At 40.5% G+C, this 22,086-nt stretch overlaps 1 protein-coding gene across 10 annotated transcripts in view; it reads right to left on the bottom strand.

Annotated features, from left to right (window-relative positions):
* Positions 1-4,672: 4,672 nt before the first annotated feature.
* The window catches only part of LOC100935364 (semaphorin-4D-like), a 62,768-nt gene continuing 45,354 nt past the window's right edge, over positions 4,673-22,086 (bottom strand). For all 10 annotated transcript variants that reach the window (XM_031948163.1, XM_031948164.1, XM_012542172.3 and 7 more), the window contains 8 exons: positions 19,938-20,089; positions 18,579-18,754; positions 16,330-16,486; positions 13,168-13,390; positions 12,244-12,359; positions 8,275-8,441; positions 7,476-7,528; positions 4,673-5,569 (listed from right to left, as the gene is read on the bottom strand). In XM_031948163.1, coding sequence (XP_031804023.1) covers positions 4,881-5,569; positions 7,476-7,528; positions 8,275-8,441; positions 12,244-12,359; positions 13,168-13,390; positions 16,330-16,486; positions 18,579-18,754; positions 19,938-20,089 — 1,733 coding nt within the window. In that variant the 3' untranslated portion in view covers positions 4,673-4,880. The remainder of the gene's footprint in view (positions 5,570-7,475; positions 7,529-8,274; positions 8,442-12,243; positions 12,360-13,167; positions 13,391-16,329; positions 16,487-18,578; positions 18,755-19,937; positions 20,090-22,086) is intronic.

The raw sequence follows: 22,086 nt of genomic DNA, 5'->3' as shown, positions 1-22,086 counted from the left end.
AGAAAAAATAAGAAAACAAAATGCAAACAACAACAAAAAGAGTGAAAATACTATGTTGTGATCCACACTCAGTCCCCACAGTGCTCTCTCTGGATCCAGATGGCTCTCTCCATCACAAGACTATTGGAACTGGCCTGAATCATCTTGCTGTTGAAAAGAGTCACATCCGTCAGAATAGATCATCATTAATCTTCTTGTTGTGTAAATGTTCTCTTGCTTCTACTCACTTCACTCAGCATCAGTTCATTAAGTCTCTTCAGGCTGAAGTTATTAAAATTTAAAACAATACTAGGTCTCTGGGGATAGCCTAGCTTATGTGATTCTGGGTCTTACTTAGTTGCTTAATATACTTAGCAGATTGTCAGACCCCCAAAGTCTATTCATTTTCACAGTTACAGAAATCCGAATCACAGATTTTATCTCACTGTGCAAATTGTAAAAGATTTTTAAAAATGGGAATAGCTGATGTTGTCATAGGCTCCTAATTGGGCTTCCTGTCTCAAGGCTTTCCAATCCATCTTCCACAGAGCTGTCAAAATGATTTTCCTGAGGTATCCATCTGATCATGCTGCTCTCTCATGCAATGATTGGGCCTGTGTGATCAAAAATGCCTTCTGTTTGCCTTCAAAGTCCTTCACAACTGGATCCCAACCTACATTTTCAGACATATGGATTACTCTTTTTTCACACACAGATACACATACACGTCTCCTCTCTCTGTGTCTCTGTCTCTCTCTGTCTCTTTCTCTCTCTTTGTCTCTCTGTCTCTGTCTGTCTCTGTGTCTCTCTCTCTCTCTTTCTCTCTCTCTCTCTCTCTCTCTCTCTCTCTCTCTCTCTCTCTCTCTCTCTCTCTCTCTCTCTCTCTCTCTCTCTCTCTCTCTCTCTCTCTCTCTCCTCTCTCTCTCTCTCTCCTCTCCCTTCCTCCCCTCCCCTTCTTTCTCCCCTCCCTTCCTCCCCCCCTCTCTTTCTCCCCTCCCCATATTCTCTCTGGGTACCTCTGCATTGACAATTCTCCATGCTTGGAATGCTCTCCTTCACCTCTGCCTCTTAAATCCCTTCTGCAAATCCTAGTACAAACAGCCTCTTCCCTTTAAGCCTTTCCCAACATCCCAGACTGCTCGTACCTCTGCCTGAAATGACCTTGCTTTTACCTAGATATCTATGTGTTTGTGTGTGTCTGTGTGTTGTCCCCCACGGGGTTGGGACTATCTAGGACAGCATCTGGCACATTACAAATGTTGGGGGCAGATTAAGGTTTTCCCTATCGTACCCGTGTGGAAGCGTAGGGGCCACTCATAGGCCCAAAGCCTCAAATAATCAGCATGAGGTTCTGTTTCTGACCCGGGGGGGGGGGACTAAATTTGCTCCCTCTTGGGCAGCCTGGTGGCCTCCAATCAAAGGGCTCCCCACACTGATGCTGGACACAGTGTGAGCTTCTCGTCAGTTTGGCATCCTGCGGTTCAGAACTCCACCCCACCTCAGCCTCCTCTACACCAGCTGGCTGCCACCAGTCTCTTTTCTCAGTCTTCCCTCTAGTCTTGATGCTTGTCCCTCTCTTTTTTCAAACGCTCTCTCCTCCCTGAGTCTGTCATTTTTTCCTGGTTTTCCTTCTGCTTATTTCTCTATCCCCTCTGAGATGCCCCGTGGCCCACCCCCCACTTGTCTGTGTCTAGCCCCGTCTATGGTCTCCTCAGCAGCTGCCCCGTGCTCTGCCCCTCTGTCTGCCCCAGGGGCTTTTCAGACTCAGGCTCTTTCCTTTTCCCTAGCCGCAGCCTCGCTTCTGGACATGAGGCGCTGACTGACTGCCCTTTTGCCCCACTCACACAGGGCTTCCCAGAGCAGAGTTCCTTTAGCTTCTTCTCCCGTACCAGAAGATGAGCTACTTGGCAGCAGGGCCTTGTGGCTTCTGCCCCAGAGCTTATGCCCAGTGAATATGGCTTGTTCCTTCATGTCCAAAACGGAAACCATCCCTTTCCTGCCTTACTGCCTCTCTCTGTGGAGGGCAGCATCATTCTTGGTCACCCAGATTTACAAACCAGAAGTCAGCAATACCTTCCCCTTCCTCACCCCTCCATATCCGAATAGTTGCCAAATCTTGTTAGCTCCATTTCTTAACATCTCTTGCATCCCTCCCCTTTCCATAACTGACATTAATACCTTAATCTCATTACCTCTCATTTGGCCTATTATAAGATTCTAATTGATTTCCCCATCTTCAGCTTTCCCCTTCTCCACCTTCTCCACAAAGCTGTTAAAACTGATTTCCCTAAAGCACATCACTCCCTGCTGGCCCCCACGATAAAATTGGCATTTAAAGCCTTCATATTTGTATGTTATTTTTTTTTTTTCACGAAGCTTATGTTCCTGCCAGACCAACCTAATTACTGGTCCCTGTACATAGCATTCCATCTCCATTCTTCGTGCATTTGCAATTTCTGTCTCCCAGGCCTGGAATATTCTTTCTCTGCACCTCTGCTAAGAGAATACCTAGCATCCTTCAAGGCTCACCCAAGTTTCTTCAAAAATATTTTCTCATTACCCTACTTATCCCTCAAATTACTTTGTATTCACTTTTCTATACTATTTTGCCTAGTAGGATATAAGCTCCTTAAAAGCAGGGACTGTTTCATTTTTCTCTTTATACTCCAAATGTCTGGCACACAATAGGTGCTTAATAAATGCTGAATCTAATTTTAGGTGCCCTTTGTATTAATGCTAAGTCTGAATTGGCTTTTTGAACCATCACATCACACTAATGGCTCATAGGAACCAACAGCTCATAAAAATCCCAAGGTCGTCTTTTAATGATACCCCCTGTAATTGTGAAGGTATAGTATACATTTATCCTTAGTAAGTTACATCCCATTAAACAGGGCTCATCTTAGCAACCTGTAAGGATCTCTTTGGCGTCCCATCCTGACACTAGCACCTTTCTTTTTTTTTTATAGCTTTTTTTTTTCTGAGGCAGTTGGGGTTAAGGGACTTGCCCAGGGTCACACAGCTAGGACGGGTTAAGTGTCTGAGGTCAAATTTGAACTCAGATCCTCCTGACTTCAGGGCCGGGGCTCTATCCATTATTACAGCTTTTTATATACAAAGCATGTGCCTGGGTAATTTTTCAGCACTGACAATTGCAAAACCTTCTGTTCCAAATTTTCCCCTCCCCCCCTCCCCCAGGTGGCAGGTAGACAATACATGTTAAATATGTTAAATCCAATATATGTACAATATTTGTATAGTTCTCTTGCTGCACAAGAAAAATCTGATCACCAGCCCCCTTCTCAGGCCTCTGTTGCCTGTCTCTCCTGCTCACACCTCCAATCTATCCCTCCTACAGCTCTGCACTGTGCCCCCCCCACCCGGAGGCTCCCTGAGGGCAGGCCGTGCCTAGCTTCTTTGCCGGAGCACAGCTCTCTGTACGGGAACACTGCCTCCCTCACGCACCCCCCCCCCCTCACCTCACTGAGGAGCTCCCACCCACCTGCCAAGGCCTCTGGGTCTCAGCGCCTCAGCTCAGAGGGGCTGCTCTCAGCACGTGCCCCACGGGCAGACAGACACTACCTGTGGCTTTGAGTCGATTCCTTTTGCCACTGCTCCCGTTTCTGAGGAATCCCTGCACTTGTAGATTGTTTGGTGTTTTTTAAGGTCACCTGCTTGGCTAGCTCCCATGTTCCCATCTCTCCAATTTGCACAAAACTTTCCATTTGTGTGGTGAGGCTGAGGAGGAACAGCCAGGGCTCCCTCCCTTTCTGCCCTTTTCCTCTCCCACTCCTCTTTTGTGGATGTGTTAATGAACAGCTGGGGAACAGTGAACAGGAGGGAAAAGGGGAAGGAACTGAGCGCAGTGATGGCTGTTTTTAATAAGTTTTGTCAGTGGGCTCCCATTTTGGCAGCCTTTGTTATGGTACACAAGAGCCCTGGCTTGCGGTACACCAGTGTTCTAAGAGGATGATCTGGGTGACTCAGAAACCCAGAAACTGGGGTGCTTCTTCAGAAACCAAGGAAGAAGCATGATTTCCCTCCAATGCAAGAAATCTGTTTATAAGGGCCGAGTGCAAAGTTATATTGAAAGCTGCCCTTTTTCCTCTTCTCTTTTCCTTTTGTCTCTCTTTCTTTCAAGAAGTTTGGGGACCTGGCAGCCAGCCCCGCTTTTTTTTTCCCCAATCAAAATCCCAGGCACTGAACAGACTAGGAAACATCTGCTTCCCAGGCGGCTCAAAAATGGGAGAATGTGAACTATGTGTACAGGAAACAGAACAGAGCATTTTTTAACCCTTTTCAAGGCTGAGCTAAGGCAAGCCACAAGTCCTAGGCCTTCTCTGGGGAAGGCCAGGGAAAGCCTCTCTCTGTTTTATAGCCACAGAATTCGGGAAAGGCCCCTGGTAGTTCCCAGGAGTTCTGAGATACAGACCCTCACCACGGGTCACTTCTCTACCACCTGAAGACTTACAGAATACTTGCCTCCTAGCAATACTCTCAGGAAGTCTTGCAAATATTGTCCTCCATATTTTTAAAAGGGGGAAAGCTGTGTCTCTGGGAGTCTAGTATTACACTGTCACATTAAATGTTAGAGGCAGCATTAGCACCCAGACCCCTCTAGACTCCAAGGTCCAGTCATTTCCCCAATGAATCACACTCTGTGACATGATTATAGAAAAGAGAGATTGGGAGCCAACTCTGAAAAAACATTTTTAATTCTCTTTCTCTCTCATCTCTGTCTCTCTTTTTATTTTTTGCAAATCTGAAGATGTTTTAAAGATCAGGCTGTGTGCCAGAAAATGAATCCCGGCTTGCTGCGCCTTGTGGAGGAGCAGGGGCCTCCTTGCTCGGCTCCGCCCTGGGGGGACGGGGGTCCCCTCATCTCCCTCAGTCCCACTCACTCACTGCACCGGGGCGGCATTGTTGCTGGCACTGGCGTTCCTAGAGTCACCCTCTGAGGAAGAGAGGACAAGGGGCATCAGAGAGGAGGAGCTGTTGACGGCCAAGGTCGCCTGCTTTCGATGGCTCGGCTCCTCCGATTCCAAAGGAAGCTCTCCCAAGCTATCTAATTTTATTGTATTTGGGGCCTTTTCTTGGACCGTAGTGCGCAGACACGCGAGCCCTTTGACAAAATTCCAGGACAACAAGGAGAAAAAGAGAAAGGCAAACAACGAGATGAATATTTTGGAGAGGATCTTCTCGTTCTGGGCTCCCCAGGGGGCAGGGTCCCTGTATCTTCTGGAATCGGACTTGAAGCTCGGCGGGGCCGTCTCGGCTTGAGGCCACTCCGAGCTGCCTTTCACTAGGCTCACCAGACTCTCCGACCAAAGGTTAAGGACGTAGCTCTCCACAGTGGTGAACAGCTCTCTCCCACCGACTTTTTCTACCGACTGACAATCATAGCGTCCAGAATCCGCCTCTGTTATATTAAACACCAGCAATCCTTGGCGATAGAGAAGATACTTTGTTTCTTCTGCTCGGAGGCGTTTCCCATTGAATCGCCACAGGGTGGAGGCCAGGTTGGACAGAGGGGAGCACCTCAGCTGGCTGCTCTGCCCGGCTGCCACGATAACATTTTGAATGGGCCTGTCTGAAAGCAAGCAGGAAGGGAAGAGTAGCAGAAAAGGAAGAATTTTAATCAGAGTACAAATAATGAAACGCAATCTATTAATACAAGAGAAGCCCCCTTGGGTTTCGGGGTACACTGAAATGTGGTCTAATTAAAGCTATTAATTAGAAATTCTTTCACTTGGTACTTTCACTTGGAACGATGGTGACAGTGGAGCAAGGACAGTTGTGGGGAAGGAAAGGGGAGGCCCAGAGGACAATCTGAGTGAGAACGCAGTACAGCCAGGAATGGGGGCAGCCCATTCTCCAGAGACCCCCCTCGGGCAAACCCTCCGCTGCATCAGGATTGATAAGACCTTGGAAACAGGGCTAGGTTGGAAAGTAAGATTATAGTACACGGCACACGTACAGAGGAAGGGTGGTTTGTAAATAGCAATGTGTGTTCCTTTGGATGTTACTCCTGGGACAAATCTGAGAGGGTCCCACCCTAGTTGCGGCTCTGGGCAGTGCTTCAGAGGAAGCTAGGGGTGCCATAGTGCCCAGAAGCTGAGCCTGGCATCAGGGAGCCCCGATCTGGCCTCAGGCACCGATTGCCTGGGGGCCACTGGGCAGGTCCCTCCCCGTTTGCCTTGGTTTCCTCACTTGTGAAATGAGGAGTACAAGAGCACCCAAGGGTTGTTGTGAGGGTCAATATTGTGGTGTCTGGCCCACGGGAGGTGCCACTTAACTGTTCATCTCCTTCCCCCAAAGATCCCAGGAAATACCGAGGCTTAGAATGCTACTGAGTTCACAAAGTTCTGAGTTAAAAAGAAATCAGACCAAACAAAGCCCTGGGACCTACAGAAGTTAAATTTAAATAAAAAAAAAACAACAGCTTTCCAAAGGGAAGCGACCTGTTGACGGGCCTGATAGATGAGTGAGCTCCCTACAGCCACTTTCCAAGTGAGCATCTGACAAGCGCAGGAACCTGTACCCTCTCAAGCCTGGGTGGGGAGATCCAGACCAGCATGATCTCCTTGCAAGTGCAAGTATCCTCTAACTCTCTCTAAGGCTGCTGAAATAGGAGGGCCCAGATTCACCATGAAAAGCATTTCTGCAGCGGGTGGGATGGGGATAGATGTGAGGTGACTAAACAGGGACCCAAAGCTGGTCTGTTGGAGAAGGAGAAATAAACTTACTGTTTTAATTAATTAATGTCTTCATACTGATGCTTTAAATCTATAAAAAATTCATGTGCTAATTGCATGAGATCAGCAGTTGAGCGTCAGGAATGCAGGTGCAGTATTAGCATTCCTTAAGGCCAGTTCATCATGAGGAGAAAGAACGGGTCATTCTGAAAACCCTTGAACACAAACTCAGAACTCCTCTCTGCCAGAGGGCCAGCTGGGGAGGTGAGCTTGGGGGAGGAGAGAATCTGGCCCGATTCTCGGGGATGCCCCCGGCGGGTAGGGCCCAAATGTTGCCTTTTAGAGTCTGTAAGCTTCTCTTTCCTAGAACCCTAGTTAGATTCTTCCTTGGAAGACACTGGGATTGAGCCTTATATCTGGTTTCTTGAAAAATGCCCCAAAGTAGGCAGAGGATGCATGCTCTGTGGGCTCTTCAGCAGCATGGGAAGGCTCAGTAGTGAAGAAAACCTTCCCATTCTTCCTGGGGAGAGCTGCCAGCTCAGGGGATCACATTTGGGCATCTGTCTCAAGAGCAGCACTTTGCAGCTCCAGAGTCTGCAGGGGCAGCAAGCACAGGGCTCGGCGCTGACCTGGTCCTCTCCAAGCCTGCTTTAAAATTCTGGTTACCCAGGAGGACATTGGAAAAGTGATTGATAGAGGATAGGAGGACCCAGGAGGACAGTGACAGACAGAGGACAGACAGAGCAGCCCACTGGCAGAAGTGGAGCATTTCACACCAGGTACAACCAAGTTTTTACCTACCCACTTCAGGACACTCTGAAATATCTCCACTTTTAATATTCTGAATCAAAACCCTAAAAAGAAAATCAGAAAAAAGTACCCGTTTGTCCATTCATTTTTTCCTTCAGAGAGGTAATGTGCTTCACAGTGACATGGTGGCACAGGGTCAGAGTACAGAATTCAGCAGGACTGGTGAGACTCAGGTGTGGTTCTGAGTCAGCTGCTTGCTGCCTTCTGAACCTGGACTATGACACCATCTTTCTGGGCCTCTGCCTCCTCCTCAGTCAAATGAGGGGATTGGATTGGGGACATAAAGGTCCCTTCTGTTCTAAATATCATGCTACCAAAAACAATTCTTGGATTTCACCAGAGTTCCATAAATAGGGAAATAATTCCAATCCAGGTCTTCTCGCCTCCAAATCTAGCTTGGTGCCTTACCGTTAGCTTCCAGAGTGTTTTGTGGGTGAACACGAATCACAAGATCTTTACAAGCACCTATGAATGCTCAAGTGATTGTACTGGATAGTGCAAATGGCTTTGAGAATCAGAAGATTCTCATGTCCCCCTCCTGGACCTGCCTCTCACTAGCATTTTTCCCCTCTTTCCTCAGTTGTAAAATGGAGTTGATAATTAATACTCTTTGTAAACCATTCAGTGCTATGGGAACATAAGCTGGTATTATTAACTAAGTAAAACATTCTCCTTAGTTTCTCTCTAGAGTTCTTTTTATCTTTTTTTCTCTCTCCCTTTCTTGGAATAGATCAGTAAAATCCATTTACAATAAAAGCTTTTGTTTTTTTCTCTGTGTACCCTGACTTACTCAGAGTGATTGGTATAGCCCACTGCAGAAACACACTGGCTCTGTTTCTGGGACCAAGCACAGTACGGGTCTCGAGCCAAGATGCAATCCAGGCAGTGCTGGTGTCGGCTGCACACAGCCACGGGGACCTGAACCACCCGACTAGATGATGCTAAATACAACATGCCCTGTAAATATGAAAAAAAAAACAAAACAGATCAGGCCTTTTCTTGATCATGGGATGTTGGGTGTTGCTGAAGGGCCATTGAAGAAAACTTGGACACAAGGTTATTGCTCCTGTTAAAAATATACCATTAAATAATATAGTATATTAAAATAATGGAAAATTATTTTGCCATAAAAATGACAAAAGGGACAATTTTTAGAGAAACCTGGGAAGATTTATATAAAGGTACTACAGAACAAAGTAAGCAGGAAGAAAATATATTATACAATAACATTATAAAGAAAAAAATAACTGAAAAACTGGAGCGCGTTGATCAATGCAATATGATGATAAAGTCTACTACTCTCCACCTCCTGCAACAGACCAGATAATGGACTGAAGGTGCAGAATGAGACATACATATATTTTTCATATGACTAATATGTTTTGCTTAATAGTACTTATTTGCTACAAGGCTTATGCTTCTCTATTCTTTCTTTTGTTGTGGGAAGGGCTTAAAATAACTAAATAAAAATTTGACATCTCTCTTCACAGATGTGTTGCATCAAGAACTACTTAGCTGGTTAGAGAACTGTGTTATTAACAGTCATGCAAATCAATTCAATGTGCCTTTATGAAGTGCCTGCCTGATATGTGTAGGACCCCAGGGAGAGAGACAAAAATGAAAAATAAGGTCAATAAGGGTCAAATAAAATCATTGTGACTTATTTCTATGATCATCAAGTTAACTTAGCTTAATTACAGAGCCTCAGCCTCTGACTCTGGTCAGCTCCTGACCTTGCCCTGAGGAACCAACGACTCTGTTGATTACAAAGGAGAGTAAGGAGGGAACATAGGGATGAATCATGATAAATCTGTCCCCATGATCTGAAAAATTACAAAAATTTGATGCTAGCATGATGGTGGGTCAGCAGCACATACATATAAGAATAGGACATAGTTATTATATACCATAATGCAAATTACATGTCATAATGCAAATAGAAAAGGCTGCTTCATTTTGCAGGGCTGTAGACAGGGCCCACCTTCTCACTTGGGTCCAGGAAATGATTCTAGCCCACGCTCCCTCTGACTTATCACTCTCTGGCTTCCCAAAGGCATTTCCAGGTATTTTCCCTCTCCATTTCTCCCCAGAACCCATGATGACTTTTGGTCCTGACTTTTACCCACCATTTTTCACACTGAATCTATAAGAGACTTTTCATATTCCAAATTGTTAGTGTTTTCCTACCCCAAAATTACCTTGTCTATGTTTTGTTTTCACTTAGCTATGAATTGTAGATCAGCAAGTGATCAAGGATTTAGAGATGGAAAGAAGTTCGGAGGTCATCAAGTACAAACTATCAATTTACAGAGGAGGAAACTAAGGCCAGAAAGATTGGCCCAGACCTCATTACTCCTGCATATCTGAAACTTGATTCAAATTCAGGCCTTTGAATTCCAAGTGCAACATTATTCACTAAGCACACACATCTTTCCGAGGACTCTCACTTCTTTGAGGACAGGGGACATTAAAGTGTGTTTCTTTGTCTCTCCAGTACTTAAGCACAGCATTTTGACCAAATGAGACACCTGGTAAGTGTTTGTCAAACTGAATTAGTGTTATCTGATTTAATGCCAGACTTGGTTTTTTCTTTCCACACATTGCCAGATACTCAGCAAAGATTTCCGGATGATTTATCCCTCTGCTTTGATTTTCTCCCTTCTTTGTTCTTCCACTTTCTTCCTGCTTCCTTCTTATAAATCGATAAGATGGTAGTAGTAGTGAACTCTACAGGTCCAAGGTTTCAAGACCACAAAGATTACTAATCTCTGCTTGCTGGATTTCTGACATTAACTTGGTCTCGAAATGCTTAGAAGACTGAATTATATAGCTGGAACTCAGAAATGCTGGTCTATGGGTTGTGGGGTGAACTCCTCCAGGCATAAGCAGCATTGGGCAAATTTTGGAGAAGAGAAGAAATGATTCTGTTTTTATATTAAAACAATCCTGTACACGATCCATATTTTGGATACAGTCATCATTTCAAAATCAGTAGTTTAGAGGAGAAACATTATTAACATAACATTTTCCCACAGAATTCCTACTCACATCGTATAGAATACCAGAGGTCTACAGAACATAGCTTAGGAAATATCTAAATAACAACAATAAAGTAATTTCAATTCAATTAGTAGTAGGCACCTATTAGGTACAAGGCACTGTATCAAATCTGTGATCCAAGACCAAAAACGAAACAGTCATTGCTCTCTTGGAGTTCATACTCTATTTGGGCATATTCTCAATATGCACACAAATGAATAAATAGAAGCTATTTTGTGAAAGGAGGGAACATAAACAACTGTTGGACTCATGGAAGGCTTCAGAGAGAAGATGATACCTGAGACAAACCTGAAAAGATTAGCATGAGGAACAGAGAGAGGAAGGAAATAGAAGAAAATATGCTTCATTCTGCATTCTGAGAACATTATCTTTCTATCTGGAAGTGTTAGCATGCCGAGTCCTTTGGATTCAATATCCTTTGCTTATGGTGGTGATCAGTTACTAAGTCTTTCAAAGTTGATTATCTTTACAATATTGCTATTGTTCTTCTGGTTCTACTGACTTTGCTTTGCATCAGTTAGTGACATGTAGATTTATACCTCAGATCATTGATTTTGGCAGCGACATGGAGAACGGATTGGAAAGGAAGAAGCATGGAATCAAAGGCCATTACATCATTTGAAGCTGCAAGAGGTAATGAGGCCATGAGTGTGATAAGAGTGGTGGTTGTGTGAGCAAAAAGAAGACAGATACTAGAAATGTTATACTTAACAAGGCTCTGGATAAAGTGTGTTTCTATCAACTGGGGAATGGTTGAATAAATTGTAGAAAGTAATGGATTATCATTGTGCTATAATAAATGATGAATGTGAAAAATTTAGAGAAACATGAAGAGGTTTATGTTAATTGATATAGATTAAAATAAGAAATAAGAAAAACCCGAAGAATGATATATACAATGATTATGACCATTAAATGATGACTTTACTAAAAGAAAGTCAAACCCCAAATAAGTTAAGAATCAATAACAATATAAAATCGGACAGTCGTTTTTAAACACTGACTTAAAAAAGTCAATGTTCTGATTTGTTTTGCTTAACTATATAAATTTAATACAAGAAGGTTTCCATTTGAGGAAATACAAAGGAAGTTGGGTTAATGGTTTTGACAGACAATAGAAGAGAAAAGAGCTCCAGTCTCTGCAGTTCTGGGTGTGAATTGAATTCACATATTCTTCCATATGTGTGCCTGAATTCTACCATACTATTCGTACATGAATATTTGTTTCAAGGATATTGTGCTTTTGTGGCAAAGTTGTCCCAGGTTTCTGTGGAAAAATAAACTGTTACCTTTATAAATGTGGCTAAGAATGAACATAGTCTAATGGGAAGTATATCAGTGGAGGCTTGAAAGCTAATGTTCTAGAAAGGCTTATGCCTTAGACAGCTGAAGAAGTAACTGCTTTCAGGAGTAGTCTACATGATGTGCTACCTTACTTAAAAAACAAAATTTATTAAATAAGCAAAAGAACTTCCCAGAAATAATAAAGATGATCTTGTTAGTTAAAATCCCAAGGAAGGAAGAACAAAGAGAATAGCAGACATTCAGCAGTATATCCTCAGAGAAGAAAAGAAATTATAGATTATGTACTAGACAGGTTTTCAATGACTAGAGTGAAAAGCACCAAATAACAGTCAGGTGGGTAACAGGCTAATGGTACACAGTACAATCATGATTTTAAAGTAGGAATTGGACTTACTTTTTCTGCAGACAGTTTGAGAGATTGCACAGATTCTGGTGTCTGGAATAGTTGCAACTCCTCCACAATGAACATGTTCCCATCACAGTTGAAAGCTTTGTGCAAATAGCCATTGTCTACATAATACCAAATGCATTTTAAGATATACAAAATAGGCGCTAAGCATATTATAGTTTTTAATGTCACTGAAATTCACATTTAATATTAAAGCAAAACTTTAGAAAAAAGAAATGGAAGGAAAATAGCTTCATAGTCATGGTGTATATTATCTTTCTGTTTCTTCTTTTTTATTTTACTCTGTATCAGTTAACATAAGTCTTCCAATTGCATATGTTTAACATATATTGGATTACTTGCTGTCTAGGGGAAAGGGGGAAGGGAGAGTGAAAAAATTTGGAACACAAGACTTTGCAAGGGTGAATGCTGAAAACTATCTTTGCATGTATTTTGAAAATAAAAAACTATTATTAAAAATATTACAGTGGACTACATATTTATTTTGTTTTAAAATGTATAGTACATATGTTTTATTGTAAAAACAAACCCCGTAAGTCTTCTCATATTTCTCTGAATTTTTCACTTTCAACATTTATTACAACACAATGATGATCCATCACACCCATATGCTACAGTTTATTCAATCATTCCCCAGTTGATGGGGACACATTTTGTTTAGTCTTGCTAAATGTAACATGGCTAGTATCTGTCTTCTCTATACTACTCACACAATCACACTGATCATGAATCCTGACCCCATTAGAATAAAAAAACTATTCCTTTCAATGGTTGGTATAACCAAAAGAGTTGGAATTTAATTAAAAATTCTTTTTTGTATTAAGTAGCATCAAATTATTTTCATGTGGCTGTGAAAAATCTCTTTAGATCAAGGCTTCCTATTCCATTCTCCTCCAAAGAATCACTTACCTGTGGCTAGGAATAAAACATCATAGGTTCTTTGATCCAGACCAATTCTTCTGTCTACTACAATCTTAGTATAAACTGAGCCTCTTTTCAGTAACACAGGCACACCCCCAATTGGATGAAGGGCACTGTGCAATAATGGGTGTTCTCTCACAAACTGTAGGGTTTTATCAGGCAAATCAAGAGAAGAGTTAAATCCAATGCTCCGAGCAAAATTATTAATACACTAGAAAAAGTACAAGAGATGTATAATTACAACTAATTATCTTATTTTGCAACTGCTCAAAACAAGATGTCTACATTTGGAAAGGTCTAACTTCTAGAAAAGAAGCAACATTTGTTATGTGGAATATTCAGTAAAATCTTACAAGTTACAAGCATTTATTGCTTCATAAAATGAGAACTGAAATAAAGGTAAATCAAATGCAGATGAGTAGACCTGTAAATATAAACCCTGCTGTCAGATTTTGTAGGTCTTTTTTTCTCTTTAAGAAAGAAGACAGGGGGTGGGGGGCAGTAGACAGAAGACAGGTCTGGAGTCAAGAGGCCTCAGACACTTACTGGCCTGAGAAAGTCACTTAAGCCTGATTGCCAAAAATGAAAAGAAAAAGGAAGAATGGCAAAAATTCAAACATATATGTTTGGTATCCAGGACAAGACTTGACCTGGTTACAGTTCAGATCTCTCACTTGCCATATGACCCTGAGCAAAACATTTAATCCCTCTTAGTCTAAAAGAAATGGTTTGGATCATGTAATTTCAAGTGTACTTTCCTATTCCAAAAGTCTCCAAGGCAGGGATTTTAAGAAGAGTTTAACATACATCTTCCCTTGCAAACTAAAGGGGAAATCTTGTGTTATTGTCTTTGAATGAAATGGTGTCAAAGAATTTCAAAACCTCACTTGGAAAGGACCTTGGGATCATCTGGTCCAACCCCCCTCCAAGAGTCTTTCCAATTGGAGACTCTGTGAACAGGAATAGCCATTACAATAATAATAAGAAGAGTGTCTACATAAAAAGTTAGCAACTTTATCAGGCACTACTGAGGGTCTGCTCATAGGAAAGACTGAAACAATTCCTTAGTCATGAAAGCTTCTGGAGATAGACTAAAAGTTTGTGAATGCCTCTATCCCCTTGGTACTCCATGATTTCAAGGAGGTGGGTCCAACTATGAGAGTTTGGAAAACCAGGTAGAGTATTTTGGTAGCTCAAGAAATCTTGCAGGTAACGGGATAGTGGGGGCAGTGGGAGGTAGAGCAATGAAGAAAGAGTTGCAAAGGGTAAGAGAAATTAAGATTATACAAGCCTCTTCACTAAAGCAAGAACACACTTGGATTGGTGTAAGACCTTAGGCAATAGGGATATAGGAAAAAAAGCCTTCTCAGAATTACTGGTTCAAAATAGTTGTGCTATTTATTTCTTAGGGACATACTTCCCCAGGTTAAGAGCAAACAAAGATTTCTTTATAGTTTTCCATAACTAGTAACAACCCCCCCCCCTACAACAACTAGGAATAATAATAGTAATAGATATTTTAAAATACAGTGAATTAGATTAAATTAGATTAGATTAGTAGACAATCAACTACAACAGTATTGTTTTCTATTCTGGAAAACACTGAATCAAGATGCAAGAACACTTTACAGATATCCTTTTGATACTTCAGTAAATATAAAGCCCCTGAATGGAGAACAGTAATACCTTGTTCAAATTAGTTTCTGCTCTACAACGAACACTTAATTGAGTTCATAATAACTCGTTTATTCTGAGCAAGTCAGTGGAAGAAACAAGACTCAGGTCTATTTTGAAAGTATTTTGACTGTAAAAGTACTCTTTTAACCTGTAAACATTGACTAAAATATATAAAATAAATGTGATCTTAATATGTAAACCAAGGGAAAAGAAAGAGAACTGTAGACCAATATCATTAATGAATTAATTTTAGATAAAACCTGGAAAAAACCTATAGCAATTTATTAAAAAAAATCATTCAAGGGATCAAATTGGGGTTATATCAGGGATACAAGGAAGGGTTCAATACCAGAAAAACAAAGAACATAACCATTTTAGAATAAAAGTGTCTAAAACCATGTTGTTATCAAGGAATGCAGAAGAAGTCATTGACAATACTTATTTATACAATGCTCACTTCTAACTCGATTCCATCAACTAGGCTGCCATTCTAAGTTCTATACTCTAAATTACTTTTGACTTTGACTTGGGGTTTTGGGAGGTTATTTTTTAAACTTCTGACCAGCTGTCTTATCATGCTGCAGATTCCTTCCTTTGTGTGGTTCCCTCCTCTAAAGAGAAAAGCCAAGTCATGTACATTTTTAACCCTGCCTTCCTCCTGATTCTTTGAACTTTTGCATCATGTCCCACTCATCATTTGGCACAGTGCCTAGATGTCAATTAGATCATAGTGAGTATTTAATAAATGTTTTATTTAATGCCCAAATCCCTCAAATATAGGCATCATGGAACCTTAAAATATTTTAAGAAAGACTTATCTAAAATCAAATGCTAGCATCATATATTTTGGGGAAAGACTAGAAATTTTTCCAGTAATATGAATAAAACAAGGATGTCATCCTTCTCTGATCTTATTTTAAATAAATCCAGAAATACCAGGAACAATAATAAGGCAAAAGGGAGAAATTAAAGGTTTAAAGATAGGCAAAAAGAAAATGTTATCCCTATTTGCTAATGACATGATAGTTTACTTAAAAATCTTTGAGTAACAGCCAAGAAACTAATTGAGACAATTAACAGCTTCCATAAAGAAGCAGGATACAAAATAACCCCCAAAATGATTAAAGTGAAACAAAGCGGATGAACTACACATTGTAGGTGCCAGAAGATCTAAGTTCTAATCCCATCTGTTACTAACTTGATATGTGACTTAGAATAAGTCATTTTACCTGATTTCGTTATATAAGTTTCAGTTAACTCATTAAGATACTAGACTAAAGATCTCTAAAATTGCTTTCAATTCTGATATTTTATGTTCTAAGCACCCTTTCTAGGTTAACATTCTATATTCTATACTCTAAGTTCTAAGTTCTCTTCTACCTTAGATACATCCTGCTCTATTCTGTGATTCTGTGGTTGGATTGGTTATTCCTATACTGTTTTCTTCCCTAAAGGAAATAAAAGAATATTTACAGCACCAGGTCGAGGGACAGGAACTTCTCCTCTGTACATCACCCACTTAACATGAGAATTTTCCATGGTTATAAGTCCTTTGTATTTTCCTTTGGAGAAAACATCTTGAACTGTTTTCATACTATAAGCACAAACTGCGGTGGTATCCAACTTCCCCCTAAGAAAATGCAGGGCGGGGGAAAGGAAAATAGAGTGAATTATATTTTTTGCATCATTACAGGAAGGAAGTGTGTTAAAAGCTGAAATAACCTTCCAAGGAGCATGCTGCTACCTGTTTTCTTTGGCCACATTTTAACTTCACCTAAAAATAATTTTCTTATTCAAAGGAAAGGCATGATATGTCTTTTAGATGGATTTGTGGTGTTATTTAAAGTCCTCAAAGCCCCATGCTCCCGGTGACTATGTCTGTAGGATTGTAGAGGTCATTGCCTATAAGGGTATCTCCTTCAACTGCCCACTATCTTCTGTTCTCCTGTGGTAAGATAAAGTGAATCACAGTTATCCTGCTATCCACTGGGAATCCTGCTTTTCCACAAGAAGACAGGTGGTTCTTGGAGAGTGTATTAAAATAACACCAAAGACTAGTGTGGGGGAAAGAATGATGGATGTGGAGTTCCAGAACTTGAATTCTGGCTACCAGTGTATCCTAAATCCCTTTTCTGGTTCTCAAGTTTCCTCATATGCAAAATGAAGGAGTTGGACTAGATTTTTATGGTCCTTTATAATTTTCTGATATTTTCTATTGTCAAGCTAGGGTTCATCGAGAGGCAGCAGATCTTGAGGAAGGAATTAAAGACAAGCTACATGAAGATTAATTCAGGGAAATGGAAATGTTTAGTCTGGAAAAGAAAAAAGTTCTTTCTTTCTTTTTATTTTTTGGTGGGGAGGTAGCAATCAAGGTTGTTACTTGCCCAAGGTCACACAACTATTAATTGTCTGAGGCCATCTTAAAACTCAGGTCCTCCTGATTCCAGAGCTGGTACTCTATCCACTGTGTCACCTAGCTACCCCAAAAAGTATTTTCTTAAGGAAAAAGGGAAAAGGAAAGGGAGCAACATAATAATTGTTTTCAAGTACTTTGTCCTGTGGAAAAGGCATTAGACTGAATACAGAACTAAGGGCAAATGTGGAAACATTGGGTGTAATGGCTAAGGAAAACATTATAAACATTAAGAGCTACCTCCAGAAGCAGAGGAGGCTTCGTCAGGAGGTAGTGGGTTCCTCCTGGTTGGAGATGAAGTGGAGACTACATGATTACTTGTTAGCAGGATTGTAGAAAGGCTTTCTATTGAATTATAGGATTATAAAATTGCAAAGCCTTTGACCCAGAAGTACCACGCTTGGGCTATCCCAAGAAAGGACTCATAAATACAAAAATATTTATAGCAATTCTTTTTGTGATGGCAAAAATTGGAAATTGAAGGCACTCCCATCAATTGGGGAATGGCTGAACAAGTTACAATATATAAATATGATGGTATTCTATTGTCATATAAGAAATGCTGAAGAGGATGTTTCAGAGGAACTTTAAAAAACTTTAAGAACTGATGTGAGCAGAACCAGGATAACAATTTGCATAGTAACAGCAATATTATTAGGGAAAGTCAAATGTGAAAGATTCAGCTACTCTGATCAATACAATGATCCACCACAACTCCAAAGGACTCATGATGTAAAATGCTGTCTACTTTCAGACAGAATTGATGGATTCAGACTACAGACCGAAGCATATTTTTTCCTAATTTTTCTTGCCTTTTTTTCAGAACAAAGTTAATGTGGAATTATGTTTTTCATGACTATATATGTGTAACAGAGATTGTATTTCTTGTTTTCTTAATGAGTAGGGATTGGGTGGAGGGAAAAACTGTGGCACTGAAAATTTAAAAAGAAGAGTATGGGGTAAGGGTAGGCCTGATCATCCTTAAAATCTGTTCTGATTCAGATTCTGTGGTATGTGTGAAAGTCCCTTCCAGTCCTTCCTGTTTCATATTCTGAATTTCTTCCTAGTTCAGCCATATTCTAAGGATTTTTCCAGGTCCTGACATTCTATATTCTGTCTTCCAAGTTTCCTCCAGCTCTGGTATTCTATGGCTTCTCTCATAAAACAATAATTAATTTCTCAAAGTGCTTTTCTAACTAGTTTAATTAAAAACAATTCTTGTGGAAACAATCTAATCTCAAAGATAAACAACCCAGCTTGAACTGTTTCAGCTTTTCAGGGGCAGGAAAAAAAAAACTCTCCATCTTACCATTGCTGCATAAAAATCCCATAAAAGATTGTTTCTCTCCAGTCCCCTGTCTTAAGTAAAAAAACATCCTGAACAATGTTAAAGTGGAAATCTGATTCTGGAAGAGAACAGATGAGGCTGGCTTTTAAAAATGATGTCCATCTCTTCTGCAATAGCCGTTTCCCACCGAGGTCACCCTATAGGAAGAAAAATGACCCAACTTAGAGACACAGGCTCCTGCTGAATAACAATGGAAGATGATAAAATGTTTTGATGCAAAAACATCAAACACACACACAAACATATTTAATGGTTACTGTCATCTTAGTTAAAAATAGCTCAGTTCATATTACAATTTTAGATTTCCCAGGCAAAAGGAATAACTTTGCTTGACCCATGGTAACGAAGATAAAGAATGGAATGAAGATAAAGAATGATCCAAAAGACCAAAAAGAAAAAAATAGTTAGAATGGAAGATGGACAGGGGAAAAGCACAGTGTTAAGTCAGAATTATAGGAAAGGACATTAGAAATCATCTAATTCAACCTCCTTTTTTGAGGAGGGGAGAATGAGGCCCAGAGACCTGAAGTGATCTGTTTGAGATCACAAAGAGATTTGATGGTAAAACCAGAACTAGATTGTAGATGACAAGGTCCTCCAGCAGCTTATATACACTAAAGAATGGGAACAAAAGATAAGGGATTTTAATGAACACTGAGCTTTATGGGAAAAAATTAGGAAAGAAGGATCCTTTCTTTTCCTGATGTGCCACAGATGATGTGCTCAAAAACATCAAGAATAGATGATGAATCTCCTCCCATTCTTCATTAACATAAGCCGGAATCTGTGAATGACTTAATTTTTGGAATAATGAAAAAAGTTTAGATTTTCTGTGCTTTTACTATGATACAACAATGTTAACTGATATAGCAAAAATAGGGTGTTTTTGATACGGAAATAGTGATATGGAATAGGGATGGAGTTATTTTCATAGGAATAATGCTGGAGAGAGATGGAGAAGAGAAAAACAGATAGTAGAGTTTCCATCTGCATATCTCCTTTCTTTTCCTTTCACTCCTGTCTTCCTTTCCTTCTCCTTCCACCCTTTCTCCTCTGCTCGCCTTCCAGAAGAACACAAGATAAGGTTTTGAGAGATACTGTGGAAGGGCTATCATGTTTTAGCTATGTTATCAGGAAAGAGTAGTGGCTGGGTGTATGCTTCTTCATTTATAGCACAAATTGGCCTAGGGATCAGTCAATGAATCGTTCCACATTAATTGATCATATGCTCCGTGTTCAGGGCTTTCTTTGATTGCTTCATACACAAAAGTTTGTTTTCCATGCAAACAAGCAAAATGGCATCACTAACCAATTACTCACTTTGCAGACTCGAGCAATTCTGGAAACTAGAGGCTTCTCATAGAATTCAAATTCAATAGCTGTTTCGGTGAAGAATACATAAATTTTGTCATCATCTCCATCAGTATTTCCTCTGCTCTCTTGTATGAAATCCATATGAACAAATCTGGGTTCTGGAACAAAGAAGCCACATGTGTTACTGCACAAATTTTATTACAAAGCACTGGAAGTGAAGCCAAAACAGATGAGTTGTTTTTTACCTTTTCTTGATACTGTCCCACATTCTCTTGCCTATGAGTTTTTGCTTATATTGTTTTCCATTCCTGGGAGAGACCCCAGAAATTTCTCTCTTTTCAAAACCTACCCACCATTCAAAGGCTAATACAAATGCCAAATTTTCTATGGAATGTTTCCTGCTCCCCCCCCTCCCCGTATAAGTGATCTTGCCTCATCCAATTTTAAGATCTTATAATTCTGGAAAAATATAATTTTGTAGGATTATAGAATGTTAGAATTGATAGTAACCTTAGGGCATACAGTATCAGAACTAAAAGGAAATTAAAAGATCAGATTTGGATTGTGCCTAATTGACTCACTTCCCCACTCATCATAGAGGCTCTTCCAAACCTTTTCATTCCTCCTCTTGCCACCCCTTTATACTTTTTAATCTTAGTACTTCAAATTTCACTGAAAAAAACTGAGGCCATTTGCTCCTTCTTCCCTCTTCCTCCTCTCATATCACTCAGAAATACATGTCTTCTGCTACTATCTCTTCCTTCATCACTTTCTCACATGAACAGATGCCAAAACAAACCCTTCTATGTATGCAAGTCTTCCCCCTCCAGCTTCCTATTCTTTGACTAATCGTCAGTCCTTCCCTACCTACTTACTACTTCCTTGCTGCTTACAAACATACCTATGTCTCTTCTTTTCTTAAAAAAATCTTCCCTTGATCAATCTATGACTATTATCTGACAAGCCTTCTCTCTTTCAAGAATAAACTCCTTGAAAAAACTGTCTGATAATCAGCACTTCCACTTCCTTTCTTCTTTCTTTTTAACTCTCTGAGGTTTATCTTCTGGCCTCATTCAACTATAATTGCTCTCTCCAAAATTGCCAAATTTTTCCTAATTGACAAATATGGTGGAATTCTGGATTCTCATTCTTGACCTCTCTGTAACTCTTCATATTTTTACTGTCCTCCTTGGTGTTTTCTTCTCTAGGTTTTCATGATACTGCTCTTTCCTGATTCTCCTATCTGACTGCTCCTTTTCTGTCTCTTTTGGCTCTTCATACAGGTATTGTCCAATAACTACAGATGTTCCACAAGGCTCTAACTAGGCTTTATTCTCTTTTTGCCCTATGCTATTTCATTTGGTGATTTTATAAGCTCTTATGGATTCAATATCATCTCTGTACTAATGATTTTCAAATGTCTTGTCTAGCCCTAACCTCTCTCCTAATTTCCACTCTTGACATTTCCAACTGTTTATTGGATAGCTTAATCTGCATATCCTATAGACATTTTAAACTCAACATATCTTAAATTAAACTCATTAATTTTTAAAAAAAATATCATTATTTATCATTCCCAGGGGTAAAGTCAAAATGGCAGAATAAAGCCAGGAAGCTGCTCAAGCTTTCCTTGTTTCCATAGAAAACCACATGAATCTAAGTCTCTGAACAGAGTGAGAGAGACTCTCCAGCTCAAGATAGATTAGAAAGGTCAGTCTCACTGAGGTGAAAGGGGTGTTCAGCCCAGCTCAGATGGTGTCCAGGAAATCTAGTGAGAGGGTCTTAATCACAGCAGATCAGCAACTGAGGCTCTTGGTCTTGGCTGAGTTACAGAACAGACCAGTGGAGCAGCCTCCAATCTCAGTACAGAAGGCAAATAACAACCGGGGAAACCAGCCTGTTGGCCTGGAGAGGTCAACTAGAGCTACCTCCTGCTGTGATCAAGACACCAAACACAAAGAGCCCCAGTGCTCAAAGCCAAAGCTCAGAGTTGCACAAGAAATTTGGGTCAGTGCTCCCTGTATCCCAGAAGCAGGGCTTGACCATAAAAGTCACAAAAAAGGGAAAACAAGAAACAGTAAAGAACCTTAACCATAGAAAGCTACTATGATGACGGAAAAGACCAAAATACCTTTAGAAGAGGACAAAATACCCA

Source organism: Sarcophilus harrisii, chromosome 1 (genome assembly GCF_902635505.1).
Source record: "Sarcophilus harrisii chromosome 1, mSarHar1.11, whole genome shotgun sequence".
NCBI lineage: Eukaryota > Metazoa > Chordata > Mammalia > Dasyuromorphia > Dasyuridae > Sarcophilus > Sarcophilus harrisii.
The sequence above is the reverse complement of the archived record's forward strand: the minus strand, read 5'-3'. Positions and strand labels throughout refer to the sequence as shown.